This window comes from Hyperolius riggenbachi, chromosome 6 (assembly GCF_040937935.1).
Source record: "Hyperolius riggenbachi isolate aHypRig1 chromosome 6, aHypRig1.pri, whole genome shotgun sequence".
Lineage (NCBI taxonomy): Eukaryota > Metazoa > Chordata > Amphibia > Anura > Hyperoliidae > Hyperolius > Hyperolius riggenbachi.
In genome coordinates, this window is record NC_090651.1 from 35,438,621 (window position 1) to 35,451,592 (window position 12,972).

The 12,972-nt window shown below is 41.2% G+C and overlaps 1 protein-coding gene across 1 annotated transcript in view; it reads left to right on the forward strand.

The window, feature by feature from the left end:
- The first annotated feature begins 579 nt into the window (after positions 1 to 579).
- The window catches only part of LOC137520779 (vitellogenin-A2-like), a 68,716-nt gene continuing 56,323 nt past the window's right edge, over positions 580 to 12,972 (forward strand). The window contains exons 1-6 of the mRNA XM_068239133.1: positions 580 to 635; positions 879 to 899; positions 4,278 to 4,429; positions 7,688 to 7,939; positions 10,785 to 10,949; positions 11,466 to 11,614. Coding sequence (XP_068095234.1) covers positions 596 to 635; positions 879 to 899; positions 4,278 to 4,429; positions 7,688 to 7,939; positions 10,785 to 10,949; positions 11,466 to 11,614 — 779 coding nt within the window. The 5' untranslated portion in view covers positions 580 to 595. The remainder of the gene's footprint in view (positions 636 to 878; positions 900 to 4,277; positions 4,430 to 7,687; positions 7,940 to 10,784; positions 10,950 to 11,465; positions 11,615 to 12,972) is intronic.

Sequence of the window (12,972 nt, forward strand, 5' to 3'; positions counted from 1 at the left end):
GGGGTAAAAAGTTAGTTAATTAAGAGCAGAAAATATATTGTTAAAATTTTATACAGGGTACTGGTAAAATAGGTTAATGGTATATTTAACTCACAGTAATCCATTGATTACTAGGTTTGTAATTTATGGCTGTAAGTATTTAGAATATAAACCACCAAATTTCTTATATTACTAATCACAGATAATATGACAAAAGTAGGACAAATAATGCAATCCTTTGGCCGAATCATCTGCCATCCTTATCTGTAAGATTAGATCTGATAGATTCTGTCACAGTGACCAAAGGCAAACAAAGTTATCCTGACCTCCCCGATGATTAACTATTGATATTAAACTACAATAAAATTAAAGACTACTAAAAATATTTAATTATACACATAAGTTGACATAGGCTATGATGTTCATGTTGGATGCATGTTGAAGATTTCAAATTTTGTACTACTGCAAAATATTATTTTTTTTAAAGAAAAACAAGTTTGAAAACTGACATGAAAGTTAATTATTGATGAGAACTGGCAGCACCCGGCGTGACGTATTCAGGAAAAATTCACTATAAATATTGTGGACGGATCCCAGTCAAGTATTCACCATCATCATGAGGGGAATCATCCTAGCACTGCTGCTCGCACTAGCGAGTAAGTGATTGTGCGATAGTATAGCCTTTTTATCAATCTTCTATCAATCTTTAATAATTAAATTATATTTTAGTTAGATTTAATTTATAGTAATGAGTTTATTTTTTATTAAGTATTATTGTTTTTTTTATTTTATTTAATTTCTCTTTCGCATATATTTTGCATTTATGCCAAAATTTAAATGATTGAATGTACTAGGTTTGAAATAAACAGGATTAACTGTGTTGTGTTTCTCTTTAACAGGTAGTGAAAAGTCACAAAATGGTGAGTTCATTTTTTTTAATATAATTTTCTTTATATGGTGCTTTATTTCACAGACGTAAAGCATAAAATATTTTAAAATGTTATATTAATTTTACCCTATAGATATAAAGTATGGGGTTCAAGTAAAACTCCAATCAGACGTTTTTCTTAGCTTAAAGGGGAACTGAAGTAAGAGTTATACGAAGGCTGCCATATTTATTTCCTTTTAATCAATACCAGTTGCCTGGCAGCCCTGCTCGTCTTCCCTTCTGCAGTAGTATCTGAATAACACCAGAAACAAGCATGCAGCTAGTCTTGTCAGATCTGACTGAATCTGAAACACCTGATCTGCTGCATGCTTGTTCAGGGGCTATGGCTAATAGTATTAGAGGCAGAGGATCAGCAGGGCTGCCAGGCAACTGGTATTGCTTAAAAGGAAATAAACATGACAGCCTCTATATACCTCTCTCTTCAGTTCCCCTTTAAGGGCTGGTGCACACCGAGCGGCTTTTTGGGCGTTTTCAGATCCGCTTGCGGCTGCGGATCTGCTTGGTCAATGTATCTCAATGGGGTGGTGCACACCAGAGCGGGGGGCGTTTTGCAGAAACGAAAAATGCCGGGGTGAGGCATTTTTTGGATTGCGGGTGCGTTTCTGCCTCAATGTTAAGTATAGGAAAAACGCAAACCGCTCTGAAAAACGGCACTTCAGAGCGGTTTTGCAGGCGTTTTTGTTACAGAAGCTGTTCAGTAACAGCTTTACTGTAACAATATATGAAATCTACTATACTGAAAACCGCAGCAGCAATCCGCAAAACGCTAGCAAAACGCCTCATAAAAATAAAAAAAAGCGTTTAAAAATCTGCTAGCATTTTGCGGATCTGCTAGCGGGTTTTGGTGTGCACCAGCCCTTAAGGACAATTAAAGTGAGAAGAATATGGTGGCTGCCACGGCCATATTTATCTCCTTCTGAACAATACACGTTGCCTGGCTGTCCTGCTGATCCTCTGCCTTTAATACATTTAGCCATAGACCCTGAACAAGCATGCAGCAGATCAGGTGTTTCTGACATTATTGTCAGATCTGACAAGATTAGCTGCATTCTTGTTTCTGGTGTGATTCAGAAACTACTGAAGCTAAATAGATCTGCAGGGCTGCCAGGCAACTGGTATTGTTTAAAAGGAAATAAAGATGGCAGCCCTCATGCCCTCTTGCAACAGTTGACCTTTAACATGGAGAATAATTACATGCTCCGACTCCGTAAGGTTTTTGTAACGATCTTCACACGGTGAGATTCATCTCTGGAACATTTAGGCTATATTCACAGTGGGACGTTGCGGTTTAATGCGACGTTAAAGTCGCAAAGTGTCTGCGTTAAGAGGTAACGCACTGCAAGCAGTAAGTTACCACAACGCAACATTTTTTTTACCGCGACAATTAACGTTGCACTGTGAACGGCCCATAGGATTAGCATTGCAGTTCGGAAAGCTGCGTTATAAGACTTTATAACGTGTGACCATAACGTCCCACTGCGAATGCGACCTAAATATATCAATAAAAAGGGTATTCCAAAATTTTATAGCTGTCATGTCACCAGAACAGGATTCAAAGCTTAATCTTCTAATGAAACATCTGGTTCACTGACAAGTATCAAATACAGGATCTTCCCTCTCTTTGGGGAATTTACTCTAACTTCCTGGGTGGGGCTCTGATACAGGAAGTAAGTAAAATTGTCCCCAAAGGGGTGCAAGGGGTGTAGACAACAGTAAAAAAAAAAAAAGAAGTTATAGGGAAACAATAGAAAATGTATAGGGATTCGGGAATAAACTGTCCTGAATAAGAAAAGTTTTTAGCTGGCATTTAACTTTCAAGTGAACCTGTTCCCAGCCTCATGCTGCAACATTTATATTAATGAGTGCAAACTGTGCTTTTGGTGCCCTCCCAATTAAATCACTGTGGCCCTATTTCCACTTTCATTCATGTTATGGTTAATCATTATCAATTAACTAGGAAAAGGAAAGTTACTCTATCCTCATAGAACATAATATATCTTATAGGCTGAGCTGTGACATCAAGTCTCAGCTGTAGGTAGGCTTAGGAACCTTAAAAGACAACTGAAAGTCTACCTGAAAACTTTTGGTCCCAGAGCCTTCTGTCATGCCGCTCCTAGCTTATGGAACTCCTTACCTCAGCAGATCAGGACAGCTCCATCTCTTTATATGTTTAAATCCAGACTGAAAACCCACCTTTTCAGTTTGGCATTTTCAGACATTTTTGTTGTATTAATATTTCATCCTACAAAAACAATATTGAATCTAAGAGAGCCTAAGCGTTTTGAGTCCTATGGGAGAAAAGCATTATAGAAAGGTTATTGTTATTGTTGGAAGTGAGAAAAATATGGAGGCTGCCATATTTATTTCCTTTTAGACAATACCAGTTGCCTGGCAGCCCTGCTAATCTATTTAACTGCAGTAGTGTCTGAATAACACCTGAAACAAGCATGAAGCTAATCTTGTCGGATCTGACAATAATGTCAGAAACATCTGAACTGTTGCATGCTTGTTTAGGGGTTAATAGCAGAGTATCATCGGGACTGCCAGGCAAATGGTATTGTTTAAAAGGAAATAAATATGGCAGCCTCCAATTATTCCCACTTCATTTGCTCTTTAAATAGAATGGATTGAAGGAAGGTGCCAACGGGTCTTGATCTGAGCATTTCACAATCAGGCCTGGAACCCACTGAAATCAGCAAACGCAAAACGCAACCGCTAGCGTTTTGTCTAAGCGGTTTGCAAGCAGATTCATGCGCGTTTTTGGTCGTGTTTTGCAACATTGTATTTTTTTGCCCAGCGGGTGCGTAGCGTTTTGCGTTTTTATCCTGATTGGTCCTGTGAATTATTTTTAATTTTGTTACAGTGTGCTGAACCGCAAAACGCTAGCAAAACCGCTCAGTTTAGGTTTTGCTGAGCGTTTCTGCTAGCGTTTCAATACTTTACATTGAAGCGCTAACGCTCCCAAAATGCTGCAGGTCCTGCGTTTGCGTTTCTGGGAAACGCAAACGCTCCTGTGGAAGTTGCCCCATCCATTAACATTAGCCCAGCGTTTTGGCAAACTGCTAGCGTATCGCAGTGCTGCCAAAACACTGCCAAAAGCGCTCCTGTGGGTTCCAGCCCTCACAGTAAAACGCATACACACCATGACATTCTTGAATAGCGCAATTAAAGTAACTTTTGCTCCTATTTTTTAGGATTTGTGTCTGGGAGCGTTTTTAAAAAAAAAAAAAAAAAAAAATTGTGAAATAGCAGCTCTATAGGGAAAAAGTTACATGAGAGAAAACGCATTTGCCAATTCCTGTACATTTTTCAACTTTTAATCTGTATTTGTGCTCTTAAACTTTTGCAGAACAAGTCTTAAATTCAGCCAAGACCTATGAATACGCCTATGAGGGATATGCTACGACTGGCATTCCAGAAAACGGATTGAACAAAGCTGGTCTGAAAATACGTGCAACGTTACAGCTTGGTAGTGCTGGACCAAATACGATCCTTGGTCAGGTGAGGAAGGATCGGGTGTATGTTTGGATTAGTTTTTCTGACAACTCAGGGCCACTAGATTCAGATGCGGCACTCAGTGGAAATAAGTTCCTTCCCCTCCATGTCCTAGAAAGCAAGCTTGATCGTGACTCACCACTGAAACAGCTCCCTCCCGAGCAGAGCCGGGACAAGGTCTTCCATCACCCAATGCTGAGACACCAAAGTGTGCCCCTCCATCCCTCCCTCTTCAGCCGTCACACACTGATTGCTATTAGACTAAGAGCGAGGTGCGCCAGGATCCCCAACCCTCCCAACACCTTAAAGAGATCCTGTAACATAAAAAATTCCCCTGGGGGGTACTCACCTCGGTAGGAGGAAGCCTCTGGATCCTACCGAGGCTTCCCCCGTCCTCCTCCGTCCCACAGTGGCAGCGATAGAGCTTCCCGAACTGTGGGTATGTAAATATTTACCTTCCCAGTGCAGACGCAGTAGCGGCATTTGGCTCCAAAATAGGCGGAAATACCCGATCGCGGTCAGGTCCGCCCTACTGCGCGGGCGCAAATCTCCTGCGCCTGGGCAGTAGAGTGGACCCAACTGAGATCAGCTATTTCTGCCTATTTCCAAGTGGAGAGCCGCAACAGCGCCCCCACTGGAACCAGAACTGTAACTATTGCGCAGCCTGTCAAATCGTCGGCTTTGCATTCCGTGGGCTGCAGCGAGATGGCACACAGGAGGGCGCGGGAAGCCTCAATAGGATCCGAGGTGAGTACCCCCAGGGAAACTTTTTTTGAGTACAGAGTCTCTTTAATCTCTAGTTATCTGGCTTGCAGTCACTGCCAAGTATCCCCTTTTCTTATTTCTCTCTGCTTCAAACACAATAGGGGAATGATAGCGTGAGTGAGTTGTGCACCCCTCCTACACTTCGCCCGGAGGCTGGAGCCTCTCTCGCCCATGCCTTGGCCCGGCCCTGCTCCCAAGTCCCAATGACTCAACTTTTGAACAATTTTTGAAATCTCCACTGCTAAAATTCTCTGATGTATATGCTAAAACCTCCCAGCACCAAAATGAACGGAGCCATGTTTAGTTTATCATCCATGATTCAAAACTTAAGGTTTAGTCATGTCATCTCTGTGTCCGCTATTCCACATAATCTTATATTAGTAGCCAGTGCTCATATATTTGCTGATGAGTAACCCCTTTGTCGTGTCATTTCTGAAAACGACTAATCAATCATCTTTTACTTTCTGAGGTAACAGTCCTGTGTCTTCTCAATATCTTCAGCACCTGCTCAGCTGATCATGTGACTCTTCTCAGAGCCTCAGCTATCAGCAAGTTTTCCTCACTGAAGAATCCGTGCCAAAATGATTGCTCAATTACCCTGAAAGCTAATTTTTATTAGGTTACTTTTCTAAAGGGCCAGTACAATATAATGACCTATCTTGATCCATTAATGTTAATGCATAGCATTTTGTCTATCTATCTATCTATCTATCTATCTATCTATCTATCTATCTATCTATCTATCTATCTATCTATCTATCTATGAACCTCTTGAAGTGAGAGGGATATGGACACTGCCATATTTATTTTCTTTTAAATAATACCGGTTCCCTGGCATCTTGCTGATCTTTAACACATGAGAAGTGTCTGAATCACACAAATGAAACAAGCATGCAGCTAATCTTGTCAGATTTTGTCAGGAACATCTGATCTGCATGCTTGTTCAGGGTCTATGGCTTAAAGTATTAGAGGTAGAGTATCAGCAGGATAACCAGGCCATGTGCATTGTTTAAAAGGAAATACATATGGCAGCCTCCACATCCCTCTCACTTCAGGTGTCCTTTAAAAGAAGATCATTATGGTTCCCTTTTAAGCCTCACAGAGCTCAAGGAATATTAGTTAGGTCCAATATTTATTAATTTATTTATTGTATTTATAAAGCGCCAACATATTACGCAGCGCTGGACATTAGTCTAGGTTACAGACAATATTTAGGGGTGACATACAGCAATACGACAATACCTGAATACAAGAAAAACCATACAGTACTAGAGGGGAAAAAACACAAAGACAACGGGAGCCCAAATGGTGCAGTATGTCTCAATAAATAGGTGTTCAAAAAAAACTTCTGAAAAAGGGGTACTCACAAAGGTGGGTTGCACACGGGGCAACCGACCGCTTCAAGCAAGTGGAGTGTTTAAACCTGACTCCACTCAGGTATACCAGCAGTCCTGGGTCTGGTCGCTCTCATAGTAAAAAGATCCTGCGTACCTTGATTACCACAGGTGGTGGGATCCCACCTTGGTTCAGGTGCGTAAGGTTCCCCACCCAGGCAAGTGGGGGGGATATAGCAGAGAAGTGGTAAAGAGGCGCCCAGTTTCTATAAAATACTCTAAAATCAATAAAATAACAAAAATGAGGTGGCTTACCTCACAGACACAACTCACTGTGATAAGGAAGTGTAATTGGAGATTTAGCACAGAACGCGTTTCGTGGGAACAAGCCCACTTCCTCAGGCCAAATAAAGTGCTGTTGTGGTCTAGCAGCCGCATTTGGGGCGCCTCTGTCTTTGAGGCGCCCCAAATGGGGTTGTTAGACCACAACGGCACTTTATTTGGCCTGAGGAAGTGGGCTTGGTCTCACGAAACGCGTTCTGCGCTAAATCTCCAATTAAACTTCCTTATGAAAGTGAGTTGTCGTCTGTGAGGTAAGCCACCTCATTTTTGTTATTTTATTGATTTTAGAGTATTTTATAGAAATTGGGTGCCTTTTTACAAGAAAAACCAGATCACGCAGCACAGTATGAGTACAAGGTAATGCTTAGTCAGTCACTGGATGGAGCATAGAGATTAGGCAAGTTGAGTTCAGTAATGGAGGTGCATGATCAGGCAGGACACAAAAGCAGGAGGACCCTACCCGAAGGCGTACAATCTGGAGGGAGAGGTAGGGACACGAAAGGTAGGGGACCAGAGTTCAGCTGCGGGTTTAGAGCACCAGTGAGGGGTGGTAAGCCAGAGTGAAAAGGTGAGTTTTGAGGGCCTTCTTGAAGATGTTGTAGGAGGGGGCTGCCCTAATGGATGGAGGTAGGGAGTTCCATAGTGTTGGAGCAGCTCTTGAGAAGTCCTGGAGGCGTGCATGGAACTGGGTGATGCCGGGGGCGGTCAGGCAAACTTACAGTTAGGCCTAATATGCCCTATACTTTGTTTTTAGGATTGAAAACACATCATCTGGCTGAAAAAATGTGATTTAAATTTTTTCCCTATCTTTTCTCTTCTCTAGCTCTTTGACATTGATGTGAAGGAGTATAACGGACAGTGGCCTACTGACCCATTCACTCGCTCCTTAAAACTGACCAAAGCCATTGCAGAGCACATGCAGAAGCCCTTCAAGTTTGAGTACCATCATGGCAAAGTTGGAGACATCTTCACCGCCTCCTCTGTTCCCCGTACCATAGTCAACCTCATAAGAGGCATCCTGAATTTGCTGCAAGCTCAAATCCGAAAATCAGAGAATATGTACGACGTGGAAGAGGTGAGCTCTTCAATTCTTTTCAAATGATCCCAACAGACTTGATTTACTTGCCTTATTTCAGGTTGCTCCCAGTCAGGGGTGTAACTAGACTTAATAGCTCCCCTCGCTCCTGCAAAAATAATAGCATGGGGCCCCCTTTGTCCTCAAACCCCACGGGATTGGGAGCTGGCAAATGGCAGCACAGTGTTAGACAAAAGTGAGAGACGCCCAATGGGAATAAAAGAAAAAATATTTCTTAAAATATTTATTAAAAAAAACAATTAGAAGACTCTATAAACAAACTCACAAGGAGTGTATTTAAAGAGGAACTGTCGTGAAAATCTTAAATTTTTAAACACATACAAATAAGAAGTAAATTTCTCCCAGAGTAAAATGAGCCATAAATTACTTTTCTCCTATGTTGCTGTCACAAGAAATCTGACATTTCCAACAGGTTTTTGGCTAGTCCATCTCTTCATGGGGGATTCTCAGCATGGCCTTTATTCTTTATAAAGACATTCCCTAAAAATGATTAATAGAAGGATGCTGGCCAGCCTCCCTTCTCAGTGCACACTATTTTGGCAGTTGGACGGAGCAACTGCCATTCACTAACTGCTTTTAAAAATAAAGAAAACCCTGAGAAACCCCCCTATGAGAAGATGGGTTAGTCCAAAATCTGTCGGTAATGTCAGATTTCTACTAACTACTGTAAGTGACAGCAACACAGGAGAAAACGTATGGCTCATTTTACTCTGGAAGAAATGTACTTCTTGTTTGCATGCGTTTTAAATTTTAAGATTTTCACGACAGTTCCTCTTTAAAGAGACACTGAAGCGAAAAAAAAAATATGATATAGTTAATTGGTTGTGTACTATGAATAATTACTAGAAGATTAGCAGAAAAGAAAATATTCTCATATTTTTATTTTCAGGTATATAGTGTTTTTTCTAACATTGCATCATTCTCTAATATGTGCAGATTACACAACACTCTGCATTCAAAATGATTCTTTCAGAGCAGTCTGTGAACTAATGACCTCTCCTCTGGCAGAGAAAAAGTAAATAGTTCAGGAACAGTTGAGATAATAAAAGTCAGAAAACAGCCCTCTCCACCACTTTGAAAGTCGTAGAGCTTAATGGCTTTTTTGCATAGAGATAACAACTGGAGTTTCTTAACTCTGTCCTGTACTGGAAACAATTATACTGATGTATCTGATCGTAATGTTTTATTTATTAACTGTACTACACATACAAATCATAATATCATAATTTTTTTTTCGCTTCAGTGTCTCTTTAAATAGATTCATATAATCTTTATTTCATGAGCACTGTGACTGTCACAGCGCTCATGAAATAAAACTTATATAAATCTATTTAAATACACTCCTTTTTTATAGATTCTTCTCATTGGGATTTTTTAAATATATATTTTAAAAAAAATATTTTTTCTTTTATTCCCTTCGGGTACCTTCCACTTTTGTCTAGTTAAAATGCCCTACATCTGTATGGTTTGTGCCACACAATTTACAATAAAAGTGCCAACAGTCTCTAGACCGCTAACTTAGGTGTCCGCGTGTTCTTTTTTGTTTTCACCAGTGCCAAGCAGAGAGTAATCTGCTGTTAAAGGATACCCGAAGTGACATGTGACATGATGAGATAGACATGTGTATGTACAGTGCCAAGCACACTAATAACTATGCTGTGTTCCTTTTTTTTCTTTTTCTGCCTGAAAGAGTTAAATATCAGGTATGTAAGTGGCTGACTCAGTCCTGACTCAGACAGGAAGTGACTACAGTGTGACCCTCACTGATAAGAAATGCCCCTTTTTATCTCTTTCTTGCTCTCAGAGGCCATTTTCTGCTAGGAAAGTGTTTTATTTTTGGAATTTCTTATCAGTGAGGGTCACACTGTAGTCACTTCCTGTCTGAGTCAGGACTGAGTCAGCCACGTACATACCTGATATTTAACTCTTTCAGGCAGAGAAAGAAAAAAAAGGAACACAGCATAGTTATTTATGTGCTAGGCACTGTACATAGACATGTCTATCTCATCATGTCACTTTGGGTATCCTTTAAGCAGCGTCTGGAAGCAGGAAAATATTGCACACGCTCCTGCACATGGTTTTTGTGAATATATGGCGAGATTTCTTTGCTAATTGGCTGCACTTGCAGTTGGGGAGAGGGAGGAGGAGGCGGGGCCCCAAAGCCTCAGGGCCCCCCTGCGATGGCAGAGGTCACAGGGGTGATTGCTACGCCCATGCTCCCAGTGGAACCATGTGATAAAAGTAGACTCCAACCACATTTGTGAAGCATCAGTGTATTCACAGTAGGCCCCGTTCACACTGTACAGAATGAAAAACTGATCCTGTAAAAATGTATTCATTTAAACAGGTCATTTGTTTCAATGGCATGAGTTTCTCATCTGGTTCTGTTCCGTCACCACCCGCTTGCTACCTGCTGCCATCCATTGAGGTTCTACTGTCTCCCCTCTGTCCATACATGGAAAAAACGCTGGTGTACAGAGCCCAGAGCCTCACCAGTAGTATCAGGCCCCCATTGGTTAGCAAAACACCAATGGGAATCCTTCTTGAGAACCTGGGAGGATTTTCCTTGGTTCACTATTCAGTGAACCATTGAGAATTCTCCCTGGGGAGGGATGACACCATTGGTCTATTGCAAGCCAATTGTAGCCTGATGCTTCTATCGGGGCCGTGGATGGTGCATACCAGCATTTCTTCCATGCAGGCCCCATATAAATAAAAAATAACAATAACAATAATAAGGGGATTGCCATGGTTACTAGAAATATTCCATTAATTATAATTCTCATTGGTTTGATATTAACCATGCCGTTCCATTTCCTTCTAGGACTCCATTGCTGGAAGATGCATCACCAGGTATGCAGTCCAAGAGGATGAGAAGAAGGCTGGCTCTTTTGTGGTTATTAAATCCCAGGACCTTGAACAATGTCTGGACAGCCCAGTGAAGAGAATTGGATTGGTGTTTGCCGAACCTTGCAGACAATGTCAGCAGGTATGATGGACTTCATCTTATGTCACCAAGCCCAGAACTATTCAGGCTATGAGGCTACAATATAGTTTGAAAACGGGGTCAAAATAATAACTGGGGATAGTTTGTCTTTAAGGCCACCATCAGAATTTTCTTGGTGAAGGTCAGGGCCAATCTAGAGTTTCCGTTCAAGATAAACATCAGCCCCGTCCCAGTTTCCACACAAATTCCCAGTTTTCTCCATTCTGGACAGTACTGGAGTACATTTTGTAGACCCCTTATGGTAGACCACCGGTAAAACTGAGATGGGGTTCACAGCTATGGCTTTCCATAAAAATCTCTAGTTACACCAATAAAAACACCACAAGGAAAACACATCCGAAAATGTCTCTATTCTTGCGGTACAGCCCTATTTTTAGCAAACCGTGTGGAGGCTTTATGGGAGTATATGGGGTGAATAGCAGGTTTTGATTGGTTGGGGTGAGGTATGGATACATTTCAGCTTCCACTGGACTCTACCTGTCATGTGTCTCTATTCAGATGTCCAAACACTTGCGCAGAGTGCAGACAGTCTCCTACAAATTGAGGTACAAGGGTCATGAGGTCATCGTGGATGAAATCAGAGCCAGGCAACAAATCCACTATGCACTATTCCATGAGTTTTATGGAGCTGCAACAACCGAAGTCAGGTACAGTATATTCAATGTAAAAGAAAAAACACAAAACAACAGTTCTTTACAGTCATATATGTAAGGTTAACTTAACTAGCCATAACCAAGTGTTCTAAAACTACAATCTAGAAATAATGTCTAAGCTTTATTCAATAGCCCTGTAAACATTTTCCCACTTTCCATTTTAAGAATCAGAGCCAAAAGCTTTACTTTACTTCGTGTGAGTTTGGGCTGTATTGGTGTAATAAATATTTGCTGGTTGCTATGGGCAACAACAGTACAGCTTTGTTCGGCACCATATCACAGAACGTGTGATAACTTGACATTCATCACATCAACAACAAAGGAGATAGAACTGTTAGACGTCTTCAAAGTTTAAGGAGTTTATTCAGCAAAACAGATTTACGTGTGTTTATCATCAATCTTTGTTACATGTTTGTTACCTCAGCGAAGCAATCAATCTGTAGTAAGTCATCTTAACCATTTCATGCTCTTGGTCCATCCATTGTGAATCGACCAGGCTTTACTTTACGAACATCTATTCTACGTTGTGCTACGACAGCACTTGGCTATATACAGCATACAGATAAATTAAGTTACAAGGAGTTAAGAAGTGAATAGAAGTAAAGTGGAAGTGCTTTCCCCCTAGACCAGGCATGGGCAAACTTGGCCCTCCAGCTGTTGAGGAACTACAAGTCTGATAGCCACAGTCATGATTCATAAAGGCAAATGCATTGTGGGATTTGTAGTTCCTTAACAGCTGGAGGGCCAAGTTTGTCCATGCCTGCCCTAGACCATCCGTTCCTTATAAACAGAGTTAAATGTGACATTAACCGGCAGACGGACCAGTCACCCATCATCGCCTGCAATTGGCTGATAAGAGCCTGCGATGGATGACGCGGTCCGCCACTGCTCAGATGGGAAAAGCCAAATATGGTGTTTCCTCCCCTAATACCCTGAAAATGAGGTCATATGTCCCAAGACCTTTATTTAATGCACTGTGAGAATTTTTTCATAACAATGGCTCATGTTTTCTTGTGCTTGCCGTCAGCTAGCCTGGAATATGCGCTGGATATCTCTTCTACGGCCTTGTAGAAGACACACCTAAAGTTCTACATTGTGCTTTTATAAATGCCTCTATTTCTGTTCAAGAGAAATCCTCCTTAAAGAGAAACTCTGCAGAGCCAGTCCTTTTACTAAGACCATTTTATCTAAAGTAACTGCAGGCTCCGAATTCAAGCATATCATACTTAACTTCCTACAATTGGAACTATCCATTTACAGAGGCGAGTTTGTGTTTTATGAGAAATTAGATGACCTAGCCAGTGCTGATCTATTTATCTCTCAGAAAAGTACTGAGTAGTTTTTAACAGAAC